Source organism: Rattus norvegicus, chromosome 9 (genome assembly GCF_036323735.1).
Source record: "Rattus norvegicus strain BN/NHsdMcwi chromosome 9, GRCr8, whole genome shotgun sequence".
NCBI classification, from domain to species: Eukaryota; Metazoa; Chordata; class Mammalia; order Rodentia; family Muridae; genus Rattus; species Rattus norvegicus.
The window spans coordinates 68,614,860-68,640,747 of NC_086027.1; the positions used below are offsets into that span (position 1 = coordinate 68,614,860).

General features: G+C 38.7%; 1 protein-coding gene and 5 non-coding genes across 8 annotated transcripts; all 6 read left to right on the forward strand.

Moving 5' to 3' along the window:
* The first annotated feature begins 132 nt into the window (after positions 1-132).
* Nop58 (NOP58 ribonucleoprotein) lies at positions 133-24,052 on the forward strand. Of its 3 annotated transcripts, NM_021754.2 has the most exons (15): positions 215-420; positions 3,744-3,820; positions 5,836-5,888; positions 9,981-10,102; positions 11,615-11,751; positions 13,299-13,363; positions 15,004-15,138; positions 16,208-16,353; positions 16,793-16,919; positions 17,955-18,118; positions 18,970-19,104; positions 19,331-19,392; positions 21,360-21,493; positions 22,967-23,118; positions 23,812-24,052. In NM_021754.2, the coding sequence occupies exons 1-15, from the start codon at positions 376-378 to the stop codon at positions 23,860-23,862; spliced, it is 1,605 nt and encodes a 534-aa protein (NP_068522.1). In that variant the 5' UTR covers positions 215-375; the 3' UTR covers positions 23,863-24,052. The 3 variants fall into 3 exon arrangements, with proteins under 3 accessions (XP_063123733.1, NP_068522.1, XP_063123734.1); XM_063267663.1 differs by having other exon boundaries at positions 133-420; positions 22,967-24,052; XM_063267664.1 differs by lacking the exon at positions 215-420 and adding an exon at positions 6,093-6,208 and having other exon boundaries at positions 3,749-3,820; positions 22,967-24,052.
* LOC120094899 (small nucleolar RNA SNORA48) lies at positions 3,522-3,666 on the forward strand. Its single transcript, XR_005489591.1, has one exon. It is a non-coding gene; the product is annotated as a small nucleolar RNA SNORA48 (small nucleolar RNA).
* LOC120094942 (small nucleolar RNA SNORD70) lies at positions 5,219-5,305 on the forward strand. Its single transcript, XR_005489617.1, has one exon. It is a non-coding gene; the product is annotated as a small nucleolar RNA SNORD70 (small nucleolar RNA).
* LOC120094943 (small nucleolar RNA SNORD70) lies at positions 5,990-6,073 on the forward strand. The gene has a single exon (XR_005489618.1). It is a non-coding gene; the product is annotated as a small nucleolar RNA SNORD70 (small nucleolar RNA).
* LOC120094947 (small nucleolar RNA SNORD11B) lies at positions 16,411-16,490 on the forward strand. Its single transcript, XR_005489622.1, has one exon. It is a non-coding gene; the product is annotated as a small nucleolar RNA SNORD11B (small nucleolar RNA).
* Positions 16,958-17,041, forward strand: LOC120094946 (small nucleolar RNA SNORD11). The gene has a single exon (XR_005489621.1). It is a non-coding gene; the product is annotated as a small nucleolar RNA SNORD11 (small nucleolar RNA).
* Positions 24,053-25,888: the final 1,836 nt, after the last annotated feature.

The window sequence follows — 25,888 nt, forward strand, 5'->3', positions numbered from 1 at the left end:
ATAATCGCGTAAACTGACAGCTCTCAAAATCAGTTCAGGACTTCAAAAGTCTCGCGATATCTTGAGACCGCCTTCTTCCGGTCTCCTCTGTGGGCGGGAAAAAACCGGAAATGACCTCACGCTCTGCGGCATTAATCGACCGGAAGTGACGTTGACATCCCAGAATCCTTGGAGAAGGAGACTTTCGTATTTGCTGCTCCATGCGGAGAGGTGTGGAACGTCTAGGCAACGTGGTCTCCCCGCCCGCGGGTAGGCAAAGGCGTTTGCGCTTCCCAGCGTCTGAGGCCTAGGGAGCCTTCAGTAGCCGAAAGTTAGTCTTTTGCAGTGGAGTAAGGGCTCGCGGTTAGCCGCGTAGCGCCCGGATCTGGCCTCACCATGTTGGTCCTATTTGAAACGTCCGTTGGCTACGCCATCTTTAAGGTAGGTGAGATGGAATTGTTGAGCCAAAAGGCTTATGTGGGACAGACAGCTATCCATGTTAAGATTTAAGGAGAGACGGAATAACGGAACACATTTGAGTGTCTTTCAAGTTCCCAGATCCGAAAGGATGTGAAAAATCAAGAGCCGGTTTTTCAAGTGAACACGTGGCTTCTCCGACTTTAGGGCGCCCTCCTCTGCTTTAGAGATTTGCTCAGTTTAAAAAATGGGTAGGACCCTTTTTTACAAGTAATAATAAAACGTTCATTTAATAAAAATATTTACGGTGTTGGGGATAGAACCTAAGTGTACATGTTAGACCAGCGTCCTGTCACACAGCTACATCCCTAATTCAAGATCAGTAATTTTTTTATATTCTTTAACATTTACTACTTTATGTATGAGTATAGCTGTCTTCAGACACACCAGAAGAGGGCATCAGATCCCATTACAGATTGTGAGCCACCATGTGGTTGATGGGGATTGAATTCGGGACCTCTGGAAGAGCAGTCAGTGTTCTTAACCACTGAGCCATCTCTCCAGCCCCAGTTATTTATTTTGTGTTTTTCTAGACCGGGTTTCTCTGCTGCTCGAGTTGCCCTGGAATTCCCTCTGTCCCAAATGCTGTAATTAAAGGTGTGCATCGTCATCCACGGGCTTTTATTTTTCAGGGAGGGTCTCGCTGTGTAGGATTGGCTGGCCCCTAACATTCCATTTATATTTAAGTAGATTAAAGCTGGCTTCCAAGATCAGGGTCCTTTCAGGCATGTTTGGAAGGTTTTGAGTACTGACTGGTGTAATTTGTTTTATCGAAACATTATTTTACTGTGTGATAACAGGAAGGAACAAGAGAAAGTTATGCTGTGGTTTAATTTAGACAATATGAATGTTAGGACTCAGGACAAATGGCTGAGGTGCCTATTAACGGCAAATCTGACTGGCCGCCAGTCTCCCTGTATATTCTTCAGCCCAGTAACTGGGCTAGAACCCTTCCCAGCTTAACTGATTTCTATATAACCCAGCCATTTTGTCCACAACTGTCTCTTGGTCGTCAGATTTGGTCTTGGTCTTTCTGTTCCTCTCTTGTCCCTGCTCAGCCTGGACCATTCTAGATGCCTCTGGCTGTATTCTTTCCCTCATATCTGCAATGAAACCTCTTCCCATACCTAGAAGTGTCATGTCCTTTTTGTTTGTTTTTTGTTTTTAAATTCAATGAGATTGCTTGAATGGAAATTTGGGCTGCTAGCAACAGGATTGATGGGTTTTTGTTTAAGTGAGACAGTTGGGGACATGTTCATGATTTCCAGTTTGGACTATGTGAGGCTTATCCTGATGTGATTGTATAAACCAGGGAGTTCATAATTGCAAACATGCAGAGAAATCTAGGTGGCTGCTATTAAACTTTAGTGTCCCTTGTTTAAATAGGGAAAGGTTTTGGTGGTTTTTTATTTTCTTTATTTTATGTGCTTTGGTGTTTTTCCTGCATGTGTGTCTGTGAAGTCAGTTAGTGGAGTTACAGACAATTGTGAACTGCCATGTGGATTTGCACCCAGGTGTCTGGAAGAGCAGTGGATGCTTTTAGCCACTGAGCCATTTCTCATTGTAAGAAATAGCTTACAACTTTATTATCATGGAAACCGTTGAACAATGGCAGACTACTGAGATGTGGAAACAATGAGGTAGAGTGAGTGTCCATGTGCTGAGCATTCTATTATTTACTTATTAGGATACTCCAGTGTTCCATGGTTTTTGTGATAAATGTGCTGTGTGTTGTTACTTTATTGGAGGGTTGAGTATTGAAATTTTCAGTTTATAATTACTTGGTATTTATATTACTGGAGGCATATTCTAGATCTAGTGCTAGTGATTGCAGTTTGTGAGAAGGGAATTGCGTACTGCGCAAGGTGAATATTTTATGTGAGTCCCAACAATACTAGTTGCTGCCTTTTTCCATGATCTTTCAAAATGATAGAATATGAATTAGATTTTGAGAGAAAGCCCTGTTGGCACAGACTAATGCCCGTACTAATGAATTATAATTCCTGGAAGTGAAGACAGACCTATGGAAGTGATTTAATGAGATTTTGTCATAAAATAAAAGGAAAACAGGGTTAGGGATATAGTAAAAATACTTGCCTGGCACTTGTGGCCCTTGGTTCAATTTCTAGACATTCCAATACCTTCAGTTGTATTGGCTACAGATTTTTTTCATGCTTGGGTCAGGCAGTGAGTGTTCTAATTACTGCTTAGAAACGATATATGGTGGCATGATTGGGTACAGCCAAAGTTTTCTTTGCTCTACAGGATTTGTAAATAATTTGGATAACTATTAATCACCATGATTTTATTGCGCTTTCTTTCTGCTTTAACTTTAGTTTTAAGAATGATGACAATTTGGGGCTGAAGAGATCCCTTAGTGGCTAAGAGTACTTGTTCTTCAGAGGACTTACCTTTCCGGCACCCAACTACATGGTGGCTCACAATTATTTGTACCTCCAGTTCTAGGGGACAGTCTTGACCTCCAACAGCAGGCATAAGAGAATGGGACAAAAATCTCCCAAATATGACAATTCTGTTAATCCTTTTGTTATCTTCTAATATTTTCTTTAGCTAGAAGAAAATGTGAACTCTTCAAGAGTCATTCTCTACTATTTACTTGGCAGTTGATGAGCAATGACTATAGTTAGTCTCTGAACAATTAGAAATTGAGACTTAGGCTGGAGATGTCGCTCAGGGGTTAAGAGCGCTGAGTGCTCTTCCAGAAGTCCTGAGTTCAGTTCCTAGCAACTACATGGTGGCTCACAACCAGCTGCAACAGAGATCCAATACCCAGTTCTGATGTGCCTGAAGACAGCTGTAGTATACTCATATAAATAAAATAAATTAATCTTTAAAATCAGATTGAGAATTTTGTATGATAGGATAACTTCTATATTTTGCTCTACTCAAGGGATGAGCCTATATTCTTAAAATGTTATATACAAAATACAATTTGGAGCACTTATGACTTATGCTCTGTAAGAAAACTAGCTAATTTCAATAAGAGAAACATTTTCTCCCCATATTTTATGTTAATAGTTGTTTGAGTTGAAAAATATAGTTGTCGCCCCCTGGCAATGGGCAAAGAGACACCAGATTTGTGGTGTTGTTCTTACATCAGTCAGGGGCAAAGCAGATGGCCGTCCTTTGTTCATCCTAGCTTGATGCCTGGCTCGGTGGCCAAAGCTATTTCATGCCTAGGGCACATAAAGGAAGGAAGGAAGGAAGGAAGGAAGAAATAGTTGTATATGTCTAAACTGCCTTTGAAGAAAACTGGTTTATTGCAGGTTCTGAATGAGAAGAAACTTCAAGAGGTTGATAGTTTGTGGAAAGAATTTGAAACTCCAGAGAAAGCAAATAAAATGTAAGTAATCTTGAAGTAAGAATTTAGGGGTACAGTGGTTTGTGGGGGCCTCTTAATTTGTTTGCTATTTTCAGCTTCTTGGGGTTTTGGAAATCTATTTTATGAACAGTGTTAGTATGAATCTAGTTAGGGCAAGATTTTGTTTTCTGTGGGAGTAAGACAGGGTGTAATCTTTGCTGTCCTGGAACTAGTGCTGTAGATTAGACTGACCATAGACTCCTTTGCCTCTGGGATTAAAGGTGTGCCCCACCACCCAGTAATTGAGGCTCTTTTATTTGGAACATAGTTCATCACAGCTAATTTGTATTATAGAGTACAGTGGACAATAACCCAAGGTTAATATTTTATGGGATATTTGAGGACCCACTATATCGTAAATTAAATGTTGTAAACTTCTTTTTTAAAGCAGGAATTATATGAAGCATGGGGAGTTATAGTTTCGTGGATTGATAATTCAAAGACTTTCTGAATACTCAGTGTATTTATCTTCCATGACTTTTATTCCTGTCTAGCTCTTGGGGGTAAAAAACTAGGTTGTAAATTCTAGGTTTTAAATTAAGCCATGTTTCCTCAATCAAGATTTTGAGAAGAAAGTAAAACAATGGTAACTAGGTTGAGGGGAGTGGTAGTAGGCTTTCCTCAGAGCAAAGTCAGGGTCAGCATTTAACCATTCTGAATCATCTTGCAAAATAACCCCCCAGGTGTATGTAGTCCTGAGAAGAAACTCTGATCCTATTGTTTACTCCAAATAGAGGGGTCATCTATGGATGTCCATATTTGGTCATAAGTCTGCTACTGCTAGTAAACACACAAAAGAGTAAAGAATAGTTGACTTAAAGAAAGGGCAAAGGGGGGGCTGGGGATTTAGCTCAGTGGTAGAGCGCTTACCTAGGAAGCACAAGGCCCTGGGTTCGGTCCCCAGCTCCGAAAAAAAGAACCAAAAAAAAAAAAAAGAAAGAAAGAAAGGGCAAAGGGGACTATAAATATGGAGTCATCATTTGTGGTGTTCCAGCTGTAATACCATTGTTGAATGAGTTGAGTATATTAGGTCTCAGTGATTTGGAGAGATGTTCGTGATACACTGAGGAAAGTCTTGCACTGTAATAATTGGCTTAATATAATTCCATTTGCACCTTTTTGCATCCTTGAATATTTAGATAAGTTCTGAGAGATTTAAATGGAGTATAATAATACAAACAGAATGGGAATAGGATAGGACAGAAAAAAGATAAAATCAGTACTTTTTCTAGCCTTCTGGGGTGGGGAGGAAGACTATCAGGATTTATCTTTCTAGGTAAGAAAAATTTACTGTGACTACTACTGTTTTAGGGAATATAGAAGGCTTGATTCCTCCCCCCCTGGTTTAAAGGGTTATATGCTTTGCTGGGTTAATCTTTATTCATTGTTGTCAATGATGTATACCTTTTGGAACTGAATTTAAGTGATTTAACAAAAATTCGTCACTACCACTGAGACAACAATGAACTAACTGATACATACATCTCTGTGTACAGAAAGCAGTATCATAAGCTGTAAACTATGTTGCTGATACCGAAAAACAAAAGCGGGTCTGACAACAAGCTATTTTTTCACACTTCTACCTGGAGGGTGATTGGTTGGTTGGTGCTGAGGATAGAGGCCCTGGTCCTTGCTTTACCATTGAACCAAATTTCCAACTTTTGTGTTTGGTTTTTGAGACAGGATCTTTTTATAGACAAGACTGACCTTGAGTTCACAGAGATCCTCCTGCCTCTGCCTCCCAAATGCTGGGGTATTAGACCTCACCCTTGGTCTTTTATTTTTATATTAATAAGTAGGAACACAGGTTAAGTACCTGAACTTGTGATCCTCTTGGGTTGGCCTCTGAAGAACTGCAATTATAGACAGGTGTCCTACATCTAGCAAGTTGGTTTTACTATTAGTGTATGCTGTGGAAACATCTAGTTTCTGTTTTCTGGCTATGTAGTTTTGCAGAATCATTTCTTTCAATAACATTTGTTCTCTTCTAATTTTAGAGTAAAGCTAAAACATTTTGAGAAATTTCAGGATACAGCAGAAGCATTAGCAGGTAAATAAGAATTTACAGTAAGAGAAGTTTTTTTTATTTAAAAATTTAGCATTTTGTTTTTCTTATTAAAAAGTTGTCTTCAGTTGCCTGAGTTAATCTTCCTCAATGTTGTCAATGATGCATCTTACTGGAACTGAGTTTCAGTGATCTAACCCATTCGTCACTACCACTGAGACAACATTGAGTTAGCTTTTTTCACCATAGGGTTGGTTTCCCCCATGTGATGAGAGATGACAAGTGGTTAAGTTGATCTCCCTGTGGAAACCAATAGCCTAATGCTGAAGCACAATTCAGTAAAAGCTGTTCTACAAGGGACCAAGGTAATGTGGTCATGTACCCAGCTCTAATAATTTTACTAATTCAAGGTTTAAAGTTGAGACTAGCCACTAGAAATAAAACAATTGGTAATAAAGCTCACCAGAGTATATCAATATTAAAAATTAAAAAGGAAATAGTTTTTTTAAATACATGTATGTGTACCAAAGGGCATGAAAGTTTATATAAGGAAACTTTTTTGTACATTTGTTTTAATTTAAAGGAAGGGGTAATTTAGAGCCCTCAAATTTGGATCATGTCGTGGGAACAGCCCTGTTCTCTGTCTTTAATCCCTCAGTTATTTGTTATGATTTGAGAATGAAGGACTATAAAAATGGTTTAAAATTAGACAAGACGGTTGGAGAGATGACTTAGTGGTTAAGAGCACTGACTGTTCTTCCAGAGGTCCTGAGTTCAATTCCCAGCAACCACATGGTGGCTCACAACCATCTGTAATGGGGTCTGATGCCCTCTTCTGATGTGTCTGAGGACAGCAACAGTGTACTCATATACATAAAATAAAAAAGTAAATATTTTTTAAAAAACTAGACAAGAATTTACAGGTCTAAACATTTAATCATACAAGGGAAAAATACTGGTTTTGGTGGGGATATTGAGATTCCATCTATTATGCTAGAATATTAATGGGTTACCTATAATAGGAAGATAGGTTAAGGGAGGACCATCAGTGAAGCTCATTCTATGTATATAGAGACTAGGCATGGTTTTGACCCGAGCACTGTAGAGGTGGTCTCACCTCTTGGGTTTGAGGTCAGCTAGGATACATAATGTAACCATGCCTCACAGACTAGCTTTATTTTAAATTTTATGTTGTGTGTTGTGGAGTTTTGCATGCAGGCACTCACATAGGGCAGGGGCATTGGATCCCCTGCAGCTACATGTGGTTGTGAGCTGCCCAACATAGGTGCTAGGAACCAAACCGAGGTGTGCTAGATGAGTGATACCTACTTTAGATACCACCCCCACCCCCATATCCTTTTTTATCAGCCCATCAGTAGCTAGAGTCTCCTGCATCTGTAAAGTACAATATCCTGGTGATGGATGCTATCCTTAAGATTTTCTTCTCTCTGTCTCTCTGTCTCTCTGTCTCTCTCTCTCTCACACACACACACACACACACACACACACATCAGGGAGTGGGGGGGGGTCTGCTTAGTGGAGGTCCAAGGACAACTTTGAAGGGTCAGGCTTCCCACATGATTCGGGAATTGAACTCTAGCCTCCAATCCTGTTTGAGACAGGGTCTTTCTTTATAGCCCTGTCTGGCCTCAGACTTTGGGATACTCCTGTGTCAACCTCCTGTCTACTAGGATATGCTACCACCATACTCCACCCACTCTATTAAGACCCATTCACCATAGTTTAAATTAATCTCTCACAGGGTTTCTCTGTGTAGCCCTGGCTGTCCTGGAACTCTGTAGACCAGGCTGTCATCAATCTTAGCTGCCTGTCTCTGCCTCCCAACCGCTGGGATTAATGGTATGGCCAAACACAAAAGCAAGTTTCTTTACTACTAATATCTAATGAACTGATCACAGTTTTTGAAACGGTCCTATAAAAGTATATTACCTCTGTTATAAGTGATAAAACATAGGCTTATAATCATTTTTGGAAGTAAGGGAACTATATCAAGAATCAGAAATCTCTATAATGAATGTCTTAGTTTTTATCAGATGGAACTTTTTTTTCTGGTAATTAAGGTATATTGTCTCTTGCAAATTAGTTTGTTTTGGGGGGAGAGGAGAGTAGCTAAGATGACCCTGCAACTGAGGATGACCTTGAATTTATAGTGATCTTAGGCACTCCACTAACTGATCAGTATCCCATATGCTATAAGGCAGTTCATGCAGGGACACATGCCATGACACATGGGCAGGAGTCAAGACAATTTTGTGAAGCCACTTTTCTCCATTTACCTTTACATGGATTCCAGGGACTGGATTTGGTTACTCAGTTTCGTTTGGTTGATTGAATGGCAAGCATTTTACCTATGGAACTAGCTCCTGGTCCTATAAGGCAGAACCAAAACTGAGTAACTGTAGGTTAATTACACTTTGTATAATTAATATTCTCTGTTGGGAGCTCATATAAGACATTTCTTTGAACATTTTATTTAACTGGAAGGGTACAATCATGCCAGAACAGCTAATGAGAGTGCTCTGTTCTCTTTACCGCATAGGTCTTGGGGTCAAATTTGGGTTCAGCTTGGTGGCAGAAGCCTTGGCCCATTAAGCTATCATGCTAGCCCTGGTTTTGTTTTTTTCTTTTTTCTTTTTTTCGGAACTGAAGACCGAACCCAGGGCCTTGCAATTGCTAGGCAAGCGCTCTACCATTGAGCTAAATCCCCAACCCCGCTAGCCCTGTTTTTGCTTGAATTTACTTTTTAAAAATTTATTGATTCATTTACTGTATGTAAATAGGTGTGTCTGCACATATATCTGTCCACCAAAAAAGGGGCATCAGATCTTGTGGAACTGCAGTTTTAGATGGTTGTGAGCTGCAGTGTGGTGCTGAGACTTGAATCCAGAACCTCTGAGGAGTAGTCTGGTTCAGCCCCTGAAGTTATTTTATGAGCAAGGTTTTTGAAGTGATAAGTATTGTTTGAAGAAAAATGGTGATCTAGAATAGAATCTAGAGTTATATAGTGTAGAGATTTTTTTAAGATTTATTCACTTATCTTATGTATATGAGTACACTGTTGCTGTCTGCAGACACACCAGAAGAGGGCATCAGATCCTATTACAGATGGTCATGAGCCACCATGTGGTTGCTGGGAATTAAACCCAGGAAGGACCCCTTGAAGAGCAGTCAATGCTCTTAACCGCTGAGCCATCTCTCTAGCCCTAGTGTAGAGATTTTATACTTAGAAGAAATACATTTAAGGGAAGGACTTTTGTGTGATAGGTTAAAATTAAAATTGGGTGATAAAGAGAATTACAAACTAGAGATGGACTGGAGAGACTGACTGCTCTTCCAAAGGACCCAGGTTCAATTCCCAGCACACACATGGCAGCTCACAGGTGTTTATCTCATGCTGTTTTATGGCCTCTACAGGCACTACGCATACACTTGACGCATAGATATACATCCGTCTAGGCAAACACCTATACACGTAAAGCAACAAAAATTTAAACTTAAACTAGGAAAATGAAATTCAATTTTAATTTTAAAGTGCTGCACTGTGTGTGTGTGTGTGTGTGTGTGTGTGTGTGTGTGTGTGTGTGTGTGTGTGTGTTGCTAAGGATTAGGCCCAAGGCCGTGCTCAACAGACAATTTATCCCCAATCCAAAGACTAAAACACTGTAAGGAAAGGATAAAGGAAGTCTCTTTATAAAGCTATTAGGAATCAATGTCCACAATATTAGAAGGCAAAGGGAAATAGACAGGGTTTTACAAAGCACATCCATAAATACCAGGCATGCTGGTGCACAATGCTTGCTTAAGCACTTGGAAAAACTAAAGACAGCAGGCTCACAAGTCCAGCCGGGGGTGTAGAGTAGTGGCCTGTAAAAAGAAGTTAAATCCTAACCATCTTATTTACTTCAGGGTAGGATCTCACTTTGTACACCTAGCTGGCCTTAACTCTGGTTCTGCTTCTTCCTGCCTCCAAGTGCTGGGATAATCACTGTGCATCATCATGCCTGGCACTTAGGATTTGGTTTTATAAAACATTTACACGAGTCATTTTTTTCTTGGCTTTAAAATTTAAATCAGAACTCTCAGTTATAACTCTGATTTTTCTGTTTTTCTGCAAAGCGTTCACAGCTCTGATGGAAGGCAAGATCAATAAGCAGCTGAAAAAAGTTTTGAAGAAAATAGTCAAAGAAGCCCATGAACCTCTGGCTGTAGCTGATGCTAAGCTAGGAGGGGTCATAAAGGTAAAGTCGGGCTGAGGATGTGACTTAAAGGACAAGTTATGATCTTCCATGACTTAGAGCTGCATGGCCCACCCTTTGTAGTATTTGTCATCTGTTCTCCTAATTTTTCTTTAGGCAGCATAATCTCTACTAGAAGTTGCCAAAACAAGCATTCCCTGTACACTGTAGAAATCAAAGACAAAAATAACATAAGCTTTGGGTTCGGTTCCCACCTCCGAAAAAAAAGAAAAAAGAAAAAAAAAATAACATAAGCTCTAACCCGGCTACTCATGCCACCTATTCACATTTTTTATGATGAATCTCCCATAATTTAATTTTTTCCTCTTGAGTAAAAGTGTGTTCATTTGAATTTTTTTTTTTTTTTTTTTTTTTTGGTTCTTTTTTTCGGAGCTGGGGACCGAACCCAGGGCCTTGCGCTTCCTAGGTAAGCGCTCTACCACTGAGCTAAATCCCCAGCCCCTCGTTTGAAGTTTTTAGTATCAGGCATAAAAGTACAAGAGGGGAAAACATTAAATAAAGTACGGTGGTGCATACCTATAATTACTTGTGTGTGGTGTTATAAAATATTGGTCTATAAGAAGGGATTAACAAATACATGTGAAGTGGACAGGGAAAATGCTACAATTGAAACAGTTTTGTTTTTTAAAACACATTCTTTCTTACAACATGGAATTTGTATGCCACAAAATGCAGAGTCAATAAGATACTCATTACATGTGTTTATACTGTTTATTAGTACTCTTGGGGAGGTGTGTTTAAGGGACGCACTTATCCATCGGGAAAAGACTGAAACTTTTCCCTGTTTCTTTTGATTAAAATACTGTGAGTATATAAATACTTTGTAATTTTTAAGCTAAGTAAATGGCTAGAGTAATGGGTCAGTGTTTAACGTGCTTAGTGCACTTTTGCAGATGACTGGACTTCAGATCCCATTACCACATTACACAACTCTGTACTACCCATCACTCAGTTACAGGGGATTTGATACTGTGTGGCCTTTGAAGGCACCTGCACAAAAACTCACATGGGGTGAGGCTGGAGAGATGGCTCAGTGGCTAAGAGCATTAACTGTTCTTCTGATGTCCTGGGTTCAATTCCCAGCAGCCACATGGTAGCTCACAACCATCAGTAATGACATCTGATGCCCTTGTCTGGTGTGTCTAAAGGCAGCTACAGTGTACTCATATATAATAAATAAAATTAAAAAAAATAATGTTTTGCATCTTGGGAATCATACAGCCTAGCTGGAAGGGTAATTGGAAGGTTTTCATATTTAATTTCCATCAGCATTTTTAGATAGTAGAAACAAACACCATGTACATTTGAGAAAAGTATCTATAATATATAATATCCTTAGATCAATACTGTTTTAAAATACCAGAAATATCAGGATCCAATGAGATAGTTCCTGGAGCTAAGGTAGAATTGTTACTGTGTGTTTGAGGTGAACCTGTGAATTCACGTTAGTGAATTCTTAAAAGACACTATCTGAAAACACGAATGTTTTTATAGGAAAAATTGAATCTCAGCTGTATCCATAGTCCTGTTGTTAATGAACTTATGAGAGGAATACGATCACAAATGGATGGCTTGATTCCTGGGGTAGAACCACGGGAGATGGCAGCCATGTGTCTTGGACTAGCCCACAGGTAAGTATAGAAAAATTAAGTGTGCTTACTTATATACATACACATATTTATGTACATCTATGGTAAAAATGTATAAGTATTAATGTGAAGGAGATGCTGTCCTCCTCAAAAAAACTTCCTCAGTGTCAAAAAGCTGATTTAGTTGTGGAACCATGATATAAATCCACTTGTATTTACTCTCATGACTTTGCTTTGGTTTGAGAAAGAACTTTGCTTTGTACATATATATGTACATGGTTTGTGTTTATAAGGCCAAAAGAGGTTTTCAAATGTCCTATCATTCTTGCTATTCCTTTGAGGCAGAATCTCCCCTGGAACCTGGGACATAGGTTTCCTGGGCTAGACTAGAAACCCGCACACCTCTTGGTCCTGTCCGATGCACGGTTGCTGACTTGTTAGGTGGGTGCTGGGATTTGACTTCCACTGCTCGTGAATGTATTGCAAGTGAACGAAACTCAGTGTTCATAGTATGCTGTGATTGCCTAAGTAGTATTCTAACAATTGTCAGTGGTGGAACACCTTGAATCCCAGCATTCTGAGTTCCTTCCCAGACAGTCAGAGTACACAGAGAAACCCTGTTTTGGTTGGAAAGGGTTTTGAATATATTACTTAAAAATAGCACAACACTAAAAAACCAACCGTTTCTTTCTGATGGAAATCAGAGATACTGAAAGTGTTCTGCAATGTAAAGGAAACCCCTGTGGTATGCAATCGTAAGGCAGCAGTCAATATGACTTTCTCTATCCTAACTCAACATAACAAATTAATTCATACAGAAATCTAGGCTATATTGGTATAGGTGTATTCATCCTCTCTGTGTGGCAAATTCAAAGCTAGCTATGCTAAGCTATATTAAAGCCCTTCTAAATAGGGATATAAATAAAACAACCTATTAAAAGTATCACTAGGGGTTGGGGATTTAGCTCAGTGGTAGAGTGCTTGCCTAGCAAACGCAAGGCCCTGGGTTCGGTCCCCAGCTCCGAAAAAAAAAAAAAGAAAAAGACAAAAAAAGTATCACTAGATGCACACCATCACAAAATGGTTTTGTGCAGCATGTTCATATCTAGCAGATTTTTCCCCCTTACAAAAGCTAAAGATAGGAATAGAGATTTAGAACTATAAAACTTTTCAAGATGAATTGAGTACACTGTCAAGATTAGTACATTGAGCTTATGAAATGGACATAACCCTGGTACCAAAACCTGTGGCAGGAAAATAGTGGGATCAAAGGCCAGCCTAAGTTGTATAGTGAACCTCCATCTTGAAAGACCGAGGGCTTTAGGAAATAACTCAGTTTATAAGTTATTTGGCAGTCCACCAGAACTCAGGTAAAGATCTTGGGCTTCCTGAGGGTTAGGGAGAGGCAGGTCCCTGGAGCTCAGCTGCTAGGTAGCCTAACCTTCTCTGCAAGGTTCCGTCCAGTGAATTTCAAAAGACAAGGTAGATCTCTAGCCTACACTTAGCCACTCAAATGAACACACAAATGGGGAGGTCGATTAAAGTACTTCGTACAAATTCATCTAATTTATTTCTCTTCATTTCTCTAGCCTATCTCGATACAGATTGAAATTCAGTGCTGATAAAGTAGACACAATGATCGTTCAGGCAATTTGTAAGTACATGGCAGTCTGATCTGTTTAGTTCTTTTTTTCCCCTAACTTGTTGCTATTGCTGTCTGTTGAGAAAGACGAACTAAAACTTCAAAATATAGATAATTCAGAAAGCAGAATAGAAAAAAAATCTAAGCTTTGATTTTATTCTTTTAATAAGGAATGATGTTAATAATACATACTGATTCATCTCATTGTCCCTAAGTGTTAAAACTGCAACAGGGATATTTACAGTTTTGGTTTTTGCCTGACCTTTTTGGAATTTTTAAAGTATTTATTATATATAAGTACATTGTAACTGTCTTCAGACACACCAAAAGAGAGCATCAGATCTCATTACGGATGGTTGTGAGCCACCATGTGTTGCTGGGAGCAGTCTGTGCTCTTAACCACTGAGCCATCTCTCCAGCCTTTGGGTTTTCAATAAATTGAAAATTTTTAAGAAATATCAAAGTTGAGGCATTGGGGTTGGGGATTTAGCTCAGTGGTAGAGCGCTTACCTAGCAAGCACAAGGCCCTGGGTTCCGTCCCCAGCTCCGGGGGAAAAAAAAACAAAAAACAAAGTTGAGGCATTTGCTAGTACTAAAAATTGCTTTGACTAAAAATTCTATTACTTAATGTGTATCCAAAGAATTAAAATCATAGACTTAAGTTCTTTGTGTTACCATAACAGTTCATAACAGTATTATTTACACTCTTTTTTTTTTTTTTTTTTTTTGGTTCTTTTTTTTTCGGAGCTGGGGACCGAACCCAGGGCCTTGCGCTTCCTAGGTAAGCGCTCTACCACTGAGCTAAATCCCCAGCCCCAACAGCATACACTCATTTTTAACCATCCATGAATGAACAAAATGTAAACATAAATATATGTACACAGTAAGAGATCATTTGACCTTTAAAAGAAATAACAATGCATGTCACAGTGTGGAAGGTTTCACCTGTGAAAAAAACCAAACAATACACGGAGATGGCTGTTCGAAATAAGCAGATTTAATGCCCAGACCACGTGGATCACACGCATTGCACAGGAACTTTTTCTGGTTTTTTGTTTTGTTTTGTTTTTTTAAAGAAGCAAGCCAAATTGCTCATCATTTCACTCATGAGACACACATACAGACATATTCTTGGGAATTGCAGGAGAACAATATGAGTTAATTTATCACCATTACATATACTTGTGTATATCACAGAGTTGGTGTGTCAGCTTTTGGAAGTCTCATTCCCTTGTTCAGTCCTATGGATCTTGGTGATTGGACTCAGTTATTAAGTTTGGCAGCAAGTGACATCAGTCCCTGGGCAGTGCATTGTGTTAGTGTTGTTGGTTGTTGGGCTGTCTGCTTGCTTGGTTGGTTGGTTTGCTTGGAAACCTACTTGGAAGTCCTACTGAGTAGCTGTAACTGGGCTGGAGTTCAGTGTAAATCAGACTAGCCTTGAACTGTACCGTCTACCTCTAGACTAGGGTAGGAGAACTTTAGTGCTTTTTAAAGGGTATAAGATATTCTGAAGAGATGGTAGTAATGGTTATATGGCATAAATGTAGTTTATGCAAATAAAATTTTACTTAAATGTAGTTTTACTTAAAGGCAATTTGTTATATGTGTTAACTATCAGTCTCACTCAGTTCTGTTTTCATTTCATTTTACAGCCTTGTTAGATGACTTGGATAAAGAACTAAACAACTACATTATGCGGTGTAGGGAATGGTATGGCTGGCATTTTCCTGAGTTAGGGAAAATTATTTCAGATAATTTGACATACTGCAAGTGTTTACAGAAAGTTGGTGAGTTGATTGTTACTGAAAGAAATAAATTTGGTATAACTCAGTAAGAATTGTATTGGGGACTTAAGATTACTGGAGTTTATTAAAAGTTACAAATGAAGCTATTTACTATCTATTTCTAAAAACAATTTGAACATTTACTTTGTTCCGTTATGGTTTTTGAAACAGTTTTCTCTGTGCAACCTTGTCTGTACTAGAACTCACTCTGTAGACAAAACTGACCTCAAATGCAGGTCTGCTTACCTCTGCCTCCAGGATGCTGGTGTTAAAGGTGTGCACCACCATTGCCCGGATCAGGGGATCTTTTTTGGTTTTTGTTTTTGTAATTTTAATAAACATGGCTTCTTTCAAATGTCTAACTTTGCAAATAACAGATAAAATAGCTCCAAATGAATCTAGCTGACAGGTTTGTTATCTAATCAGATAACAAAGATTACTGTTTATCACCAATATATAAAAATGTTGCTGTTATTTGCCCATACTCTGGGAATACTGAGTATGGACCTGGCTGGTATTTACTAAAGCTTGTTCAAGTTTGGCTTTAAAAAAAAAAAAAGATTACGGTTGTGCATTGGCTTAGATTCTAAAAGTTGGATACATAAGAAATTCAAGGCAAATGAGGTTTGCTCTCCTAAAGGCGGGTTAAACCGAGTACAGGGTAGGGCAGCAGGGTTAATATTAAGTGATGTCAACGTGCATTCTTAACTTTGGCTGTGAGGTCCGGCAAAGTTCCATTCTCCTGAACTGTAAGAGCCTCAGGGGGCAGTCCCAGCACTTCCAGAGGCAGAAGTAGGAGGGACCCTGAGTTCACCAGCCTAGTCTATAGAGAGAGTTCCTGGACAACCAGGGCTAAACAAATAAATGCTGTCTCAGAGAGAGAGAGAAAGAGAATATTGCATCTTTGATTGATATTATCCTTGATCCTATTCTCAGTTGTTACCTTTTCTAATATGCTCTGTCAAATTTTTACCTAAATGTTCTTGAAGAAAGTTTGTTGCTAAATCAAGCCTTTTCATAAGGAAAGATACTACTAGGGAATGATTCTGCTTCATCTACAAACATTCCATAGGAGACAGGAAGAACTATGCATCTGCCACTCTTTCTGAATTCCTGTCAGAGGAAGTAGAAGCTGAAGTGAAAGCAGCTGCAGAGATCTCTATGGGAACAGAGGTTTCTGAAGAAGATATTTGCAACATTCTACATCTGTGTACTCAGGTACATTACACCCACGGCGGTTATAGTTGAGGTCTTTCTAAGTCTTTAATGATTTCCAGGTGGCAATGATGATAATTTTACTCATTCACCTGACAATATCTGAAGGTGTTCAGTCACTACCTCATCTGATGCCATCTTTTTTGTGCATATTTAGGTAAATATGGTGAGAAATATGATAAGTGAAGCCATGTTATGAACACAATTTTTTGTTTAGTTTTTGCTTTTATGAGACAGGTCTGCATCTTATTGTTATCAGGTTCCCAGGCTAGCCTCTAACTCCCATACTCATAGTCTCAACCCAGTCCTGTACTATTGAACTGTCAGTGAGTTGCCTGTGCATTTCCATTTGTGAATATTGAGGGCTAATATTTTAAAAATTAATTAATTACATAATTTTCATAATGTGTTTGTGATTTCCTTATTTTATCCCTTATTTTAGGTCATTGAAATTTCTGAATATAGAACTCAGCTGTATGAATATCTGCAAAACCGAATGATGGCCATTGCACCCAATGTTACAGTCATGGTTGGGGAGTTGGTTGGAGCGCGGCTTATTGCTCATGCAGGTGAAGGTTTACTATGATTTGTAAAGCCTGGAGACCATGTGTTCAATGATGATTTCTGATGCCTTGCCTGAGTTCATTTTGAATAATGAGGGCAGCTTCAGTCACTACCTCTTCTGAGACACTGTGGTCCTTGGTCAAAAGGATAAAGTTAGTTCACATTACCATGTTTGAGTCTTAAGCTCAGTCCTCAGGATCAAAAAGAATTCATTAGACCGAGTTTTGAATGAATTTTTTAAATAACAGTATTAACTGGACACAGTGCTATGCTCTGCAGTTCTTTTTTTTTTTTTTTTTTTTTTTAAGGTTTATTCATTTTATTATATATAAGTACACTGTAGCTGTCTTCAGATACACCAGAAGAGGGCATTGGATCTCTTTACAGATGGTTGTGAGCCACCATGTGGTTGCTGGGAATTGAACTCAGGACCTCTGGAAGAGCAGTCGGGTGCTCTTAACCGCTGAGCCATCTCTCCAGCCCTCTGCAGTTCTTTTTAAGGTGAAAGAATTATTTCAGCACTGTCAGACAAGTATTCCAGGTACCCTTTGCTATAAGGTCATGCTACTGTAGGCTGTTTTATTACCTTCACCCAGTCTCAGTCCATAGGTGACCTTAGAAGCAGTAGAAATGCGTAGACTAGCTGGAATTTGTTTGTTCCATTGGTGTTTAATATGTTTCTAACTGTATTCCATGCAGCAAATCCAGCAGAGTACTTAGTGTGCACCTAGATACATTTCTTCATTCACCTGTAAAAGGTGAAATAAATAATTCCGACTCTATACTACTGATAAGAGCTCATGCATCTACAGCAATGACTGACGTGCTTGATTTTCAGTGTCTCTATTAGAGGATGATCAGATTGCTAATTAATGTCCATATCACTATTGTAAGTGTGAGTGTACAGTCTCAGTTCTCCAGCTCATAGCTTTTCTTGCAGTAGGAATAACAGGAAGCATTGGGGTTTTCAGCGAAATTGAATCCTGAGTATACCCGGGAGTACATTTTTGTAAGCTTTTTTTTCTTTTCTTATTTTTTAGGTTCTCTTTTGAATTTGGCCAAGCATGCAGCTTCTACAGTTCAGATTCTGGGAGCAGAAAAGGCACTTTTCAGGGCCCTCAAATCTAGACGAGACACCCCTAAATATGGGCTTATTTATCATGCTTCTCTTGTAGGCCAGACGAGTCCCAAACACAAAGGAAAGGTGAGTTATAATCTCTCCATTTTTTTTTTTCTTTTTAACTTTCCAAGATGCTGCGTTTTGGTTGTTTGCCTGTACATACATAGCTATATTTGTATACTCCGGGTAAGGCTGGAAGAGGGCATCAATTCCCTTGGTACTGGGGATTTAGTGGTTGTTGCCTGCCATGTCTATAGTAGACTGCATGCAGGTTCTCAGTAAGACCAGTAAATGCTGTTAATATCTAAATCTTCTCTCCAGCCCATGAAGTTTAATTTTTTTTTGTCACTCATTTTCTCCTGCTGTAATTACTGTAAACAATAAGACTTTAGTTTATTTTTGTTAAGAGGCATTTTTATATGTTACAAGATATGGCACGAAACCAGACTGCTGCTAGATAGTGCATATACAATGTACTAAACATTTTCTAAAAGCCAGATTTAGTGGTCTATTTTTTCATATTTTTGTGTTTTATACTTACCTAATTGAATAGGATTAAACTGAAATTTTGTGAAATTCTCAGTCACTAACAGTAATAAAGTTGTAAGTTTTGCTTATGAAGAGGCTTATCTTTTCCCCTGTCATCTGAAAGAGACTCAGTGTGAGGCATCAAACACGATCAGTATCAGCTACAGCACCAGCCTGTGTCCCAGCCCTGAAGAATCTTATGTATGTGCACAAGATAAGAGGGAACGTGTAGTTGTCTTGGTTCTGAGTAAAGGGAAGGAAGGGGCAGAGAAAAAGACTGAATTCCACTTTTCATTAATAGGCATAGAATAAATGGTAATGGGATTTCCTACAATTTTCTCATGAATAAGGATTGCTCCATTTCTTGAAAAGAAGCATTGCTGCCTCTCGTTTTTATGCTTTGTTAGATTTCACGAATGCTGGCGGCCAAAACTGTGTTGGCTATCAGATACGACGCCTTTGGTGAAGATTCCAGCTCTGCAATGGGAGCTGAGAACAGAGCCAAATTAGAGGCCAGATTGAGGATTTTGGAGGACAGAGGGGTAAGAACCACACACTTGTCTGTGGCAGATGGCTAGCCGCTTGTCAAAACTTGATGAGCTATAAATATTTCATGTTACACAGCATTTCTTCAGCTGATGTGCTAATGGTATTTGTCATTGAGACATGTTTATTCAAATTAGCAAAAACATCGTCACATACTACAGCATGCTATAGCCACTAGAAGATGGTTGTAGGTTTTGATGTAATTTTCACTTTTCCTTTTAGATAAGAAAAATAAGTGGAACGGGAAAGGCATTAGCAAAAGCAGAAAAGTATGAACACAAAAGGTAAAGTCATTTAAGAATGAAGAATTGGTTTTGTTAATTTAAATGTTTTGACAGCTTTATTTTTTAATTGTAAACTTAAGACAGCAATGTGGACTAACCATTACAAAAATTGGCAAGGGGCTAGAGAGATGTATCAGCAATTAAAAGCATTTGTTAAGGTCATTTTTCAGAGGACCCAAGTTTTTGTTCCCAGTACCCATGTGGTTGCTCACAACCAGACACACGTGTACATATATGTGCATACATACATGCAGACAAAATGCTCATTTTTCTTTCTTTTTTTTTTAATCCGACAAGGGTGCTGGAGCAATGGCTCAGTAGTTCAGAGAACATACTATTCTTGCAGAGGACCTGGGTTTGATCTCAAGAACCCACCTGGCAGCTCTCAAATGTCAGACACACAGGAAATCAAGTCTTTAAAAATGGCAAATAAAAAAATCATATTTAGGGCTGGGGATTTAGCTCAGTGGTAGAGCGCTTACCTAGGAAGCACAAGGCCCTGGGTTCGGTCCCCAGCTCCGAGAAAAAAAAAAAAAGAACCAAAAAAAAAATCATATTTAGCGTGTCAATATTTTGAGAAATGTGGGGTTGTAAAATGGCCAAGTCAAGGGGACAGGCAAGATATTTTGTGTGTCAGCAATTCTTTAGATCTTGTGAGCAATTTCCGGGAACATCTTAATTATAGTCACCACCATGTTGTCTGTATATACCCATTTCTTACATAATTTTTCCTTGCCATTTAGTTTTCCACATTTCAGTTCTTGTTTTTGTTTTTATCACAGACATTTTTTGCATGTATTTGTATGTGTTGGGGTGGTTGTGTGTTGTGGGCAAGCCAAAGCCCTCATAGATCAAGGACAATGTTATGAGCTGGTTTGCCTTCCAGCATGTATGTAGTCTCTGGGGCTGAAATAAGGTTGGGCTTAGCATGCAGCATTTTTATTCTTGTTGTTCTGCTGCTGGTTCTTCATAAACATGGATTTATTTAGTCATTTCACCTCCTCTGTAGTGTGCCATTTGTTTAAAAGCTTATTTAGAATGAAAGTTTTTCTAAAACCTCCCGACGGACTTAAAAATCAATAGTCCATAATAAAGAGTATTGAGACCTTGTGTGTTTTAGGCAAAGTGGGATTTGTGAGTTTCGATGACTGAAATGGAGTTGTTCGTTTTTATAGTGAACAGTGTGTATCAAATTCCTTCAGCATAGGCTTGGGAAATGGAGGCAGTACAGCTAGAAATTGATAGTGTTCATATTTGCTGCCTCGATGGTAACTTGCACCCTGATTTGTTTTGTTGTTTTGTTTTTTAAAGTAAAGGGAAGATACTGTTATATTACTATGCTTTTATATGGCCTGGAATTCAGTTTCTGGGGTTTAGGCATATGCTAACATCCTTAGCTAGTTATGTGTGAATTTCAATGAAATCATAGGGTATATATATGGATAGAGCAATGCTTAATGACATCATTATAAGTACATAAAGTCCATTCAGTTGTGTTTTTCTGTGTGGCTCTTTACTATTAGATAGTTAGTATTTGTAGCTTATGAAGTTAAACTGTACCATCTCAGCTCTGCTGACAGGATATTTCAGATTCCTGCACCTGAATAAACTAAAAACCTCAGCCTTGAGATTTAGTTTACTTTCTAGGGATCTGTGTCCTTTGTCACTTAGAGCATGTGGTGAAGGTGTGTCTAAATGGGACTATGTAACTAAACCTTGAGTCAGTGCAGTTTGCCTTTCAGTTACTTGGAAGGTGATTCCACTTGATCAGTTCCCTCCTGGTGCTGCTTCCAACAGTGGAGCCTAGAGTCCTCTCTTACCTGTGACTGACCTGAACTACCCTAAAGCTGCTAGTACAGAATAGAATTATGTGCTTTTGCATTATCCAACAGTACTTGCTTTTCTCTTGAATTACTTCAGTTACAGGTGTTTGTAAAGATTTTCCACAATTTATTTGGTTTTTTCAGTGAAGTGAAGACTTACGATCCCTCTGGTGACTCCACACTTCCAACTTGTTCTAAAAAACGCAAAATAGAAGAGGTAGATAAAGAGGATGAAATTACTGAAAAGAAAGCAAAAAAAGCCAAGATTAAAATTAAAGGTTAGTTTGAATTTTCAAAAAGAAAACAAAGAGCATTGCATTTTTATTTATTTTGTTGGGGGTGTACGGGGGAGCGTGACACAGTACAAATTGTGGTAGACACATCATGCGAGTGGGTTCAGGAACTGAGCAGACTCCCGTCCACAGGCTTCTCCACAAATGCCTTTACCTGACATCCTATTTTCCATATAATTTTTTGAATAATAATAATACTCAAATATCTTGATGATTTTTTTTAAGACATAGTTTATAAGTATTAGAGAAATGCCTACCATTACATTCATTGAAAACGGATGTTTTAATATGTCTTTATGTTCTTTGGGTAGTTAAGAGAATGTTAAATTAGATATTATAAAGTAAGATAAGTAAATGTGTAGAATTCAGTATATTAACTAAATGTACAAAATCTTTAGAATGGATGCTGAACTATTGTTGAATTGGGTAGCTTTAGGATTGATAAAGCAGGGTTCTCTCTTCATTCTTTGGTTCATAGAACAGAAGAATATATTGCAGACTGCTGTTTATTATCCAAGGACTAAGTCTTTTTCTATCTAGTATTTCAAAACAGGTTCTAGAATGCTGTCCGTGATTAACAATTTCAGCTGTCTATAGCCCTTTGGCTCTCATGTACCTGCAAGGCATCTCCCCAAATACATGCTTCACAAAATTCTTGCATACTCTTGACTTCTTACCACTTTCCTCCATCGTTGACCTTTGTGTTGGCCTTTCCACGGGTAATGCCTTCTTAAATATCTCCCTAACCACTGCTTCATTTTTATCCTTGGTATTTATTCTCTTCTATTGTCTGGTATATTATTTACTTCATGTCTCTCCCATCTCACTGAATAGTTGTAAGGATGACAGCTTTTTGGGTGTGCTGTGCTTTTGCATATGTGGTTCTGGACACTAGAGATGGACATCGGGTGTGGTCTGTCTTAGTTTTGTCCTTGTTTTTTAAAGACAGTATCTCACTGAATTTAGAGCTCTGATTGTCTGGGTTAGTTGACCATCAAGTTACAGGAACACCTTCCCCCCCCTCCCCTTCCCTCCCGCTCCCCCCTCCCCCCATTATGGGGTTGCAGGCTTACAGCACTATGTCTGATTTCTTCCTTGTGCTGGATAGCCAAGCTTAGGTCCTTATGCTTGTATAGTAGGCACTTTACCTGTTGAGCCATTTCTCTACTTTCGGGATAAAAATTTAAGTCTAATCAAACATTCTTAAGTAGATAAAGATACAGAAATTTTCACCTCTTGACCTTCCAAAACCATTGGGCTATGTAATTGATTTCACCTTTGTTTTAATGCTGACTTTTATTATATGACAGTTGATTGTGGAAAAATTATTTCAGCTTGGTTTAGATTATTTTAAGGTTAATAGTTTTAGACACGGATAAAAACGTTGACTATAATGACAGAAAGAAAAGCATCCTAGGTTTTGAAGGAGGTCTAATACGATCATAATTCTTACACCAGCTGAAGTAGAGGAGGAGATGGAGGAGGCGGAGGAAGAACAGGTAGTAGAAGAGGAGCCGACTGTAAAGAAGAAAAAGAAGAAGGATAAAAAGAAACACATAAAGGAAGAGCCACTTTCCGAGGAGGAGCCATGCACCAGCACAGCAGTTCCTGTATGTGATTTTGGTGTCGTTTTATCTTTTGAGTTTATTTCAGGGTATTTAAGAACAGACGTTAAGCACAGATGTTTATAATAGGTGCTGTATTATTAGTCAGAAATGACCAGGTGTGTGATAGGGAAAATGTAGTAGAAAAACAAAAGTGCATAATGGTATTTTTGTTAGGGAGGCCACTTCTCAATTTTAGTTGTTTTGTTTTTTTTTTTTTTGGTTTTTTTTTTTTTATGTATTTTAAATGTAGGAGTGTTCTGTCTGCATGTACACCTACATGCCAGAAGAGGGCCCCAGATCTCTTTATAGATGGTTGTGAGCCACCATGTGGTTGCTGGGAATTGAACTCAGGACCTCTGGAAGAACAGCTCTTAACTGCTGATCTATCTCACAAGCCCTCAAATTTAGTTTCTTACGGTGAAGAGAGTTTACTGTGCTAAGACATGAACCTAACTAAAGCCTTATACGTGCAAGGTAAGTACTGTTACCATGCTCCCAGCTCATGGTTTATTGAAGCTTGCTTTGTTACATTACAGTTGCTCCCAGCTCATGGTTTATTGAAGCTTGCTTTGTTACATTACAGTTTCAGGTTGTTTTGGTACAAAATTCATTTTCTAAGAGTAGATTTTGCACTTAATACGGAAAAAGTTAATAATTATCACTATTTGAAAAAGCATTCTTGTTGGTTATTTTTAGAGTCCAGAGAAAAAGAAGAAAAAGAAAAAAAAGAAAGATGCTGAAGACTAATGTAAAGGAACCGTAATCCTGTCACCTGAACACATCATGCTTAAGATTCAGTTGGGAGCATATCAGACGCTCTAACATAATCAAGGGAGGTTGATTAGCTTTAGCTTTTCAAACCTTTTTGTGTCTTGACATCAACTGTTAACCTTAGAGTCTTTGATACACAAATAAAAATATTTTCTTTGTATTATAAGGCAGTTTTGTGATCTATTTATATTTTAGCAAGAGAATCTTTAACCCCTTCTATGTTTGACTTAGCATTAAATAGGTATCATTATTGTTAAAAAATGAGTTGCCAGTGATTAGAAGTTTCAGAGTTTTAAATGGCTTTTTGGAAGGCGGTGATTAGACAGACCATTTAAGATCTTATGTGTTACCTTGTCTTCTAAAGTGTTAAAACTGAGAACATTCTGCTATCTGCTTCAGAAAAGAAGAAAGTGGTTGTAATTTTTATCATCCACTACTTTTGATGTGTGATTTTAGTGTAGCCAAGAATAACATTGAATTTCTGATACTCCTGTTTTCCTCCCTGGTGACAGGATTACAGACTTGTGTCAGTAATTTTATGAGGTGCTGGAGAGCCGGTCAACAGCTCACTCGTGCTTGACAAGCGCTTTACCAACTAAGCTACATTCCCCAGTCCAAGTTTTCTATTCTTAAAGATTATGATGAAATGTTTTATAGTTTAGACTGCTATGTTTGTGCTGGGGATGGAACCCAGAGCCTTACTTCTTAACTTGGGTCCCTGGTAGGGTGTGTCCTGTATGTCTCTTGTTTTTCTTACATGTTGTATGTGTACACTAATTGCATGCCTTTATCCTGGAGGTCAAAAGAGTCTGTTGGATAACCTGGAGCTGGAATTATAGGTGGTTGTGAGCCAGTATATCACCCGAGGTCCACTGTAATAAAATCAACCAATGCTGATTGTGAAACTAAAATGACTTTCTCTAAAATTAATACAAGATAATTAATAATTTACATAAAATATCTAATAGAAACATTAGCTTTTCTTTCCTACTAGGGTCCACGGTTTAAGCGGATTTGGTCATAATTGTTTTCCTCGAACAGGATCTCACAATGTAGAGGTATCTGGCTATTCTGGAACTCAGATCCCCCTGCCTCTGCCTCCAAGTGCTAGAATTAAAGGCATTTGCAGCCACCATCCTGCCTGTTTTCAACTTTTTAAACGTATTTTCATATTAGGTCTCAACTGTTGTACCTCAGGCTACCTGCTTTGTGTTGCGTCATATGAATGAAGCCATAGTGCCACTAGCAATAGAAAGTTCACCATTCACCACTTCCCTCTGAATGTAATTAGTTTGGAATGAGCTGTATCTGCCCCCTACTGCTTTTCACAAAATAGAATAGAGCTCCATCCCTGCTGGGCAGCTCTTTGCAGTTCTCTGTCACGAGGTTCTTTTGCCTTTGAAAGTTACCTTTTTCACTTGATTCTCTAAGGTGAGTTTAGCATTGGAAGTGATGTTCAGTAAGTGTAAGGCTGTTTGTTTACAAGTTTACTTTTTTAGCCCAGGTGTACCATGCAGGGTGACATGGAGTAGGGCAGTCAGTGTTGCATGAAGGTCCGAGTTAGCGTACCAGCAAATGATGCTAAGTTACACTCAACACCAGAACAGAAGTGTTTTCAGAAACCAACTGTAATCACTGGTGAGTTTTTCATTTAGGAGAGGGACTTGTATGTCAGTTTCCTGACTGAGTGCGTGTGTGGATTCTGAGTGTCGAGGTCACCATTCTGATATATCTCAGGTGTTTATTCTTTGTTTTGAGATGGGATCACACTAGCTGTGCTGTCACTGGCATTTACCTCTGGCACTTCTCGTGTCTCCTTATCTCCCACGTGTTCTGATTGTTTAAGTGTCCTGAGCTAAGGGCCAGCTTTATTTCTTGCTTTGGGTATACAAAGTACCTGCAGATTCCCTGAAACTAGAATCACAAACTGCATGTGGCTCCTGGGAATGGAGCCCAGGTCCTCTAGATGAACTACTAGTGCTTTCCAGAGGGCCATCTCTCT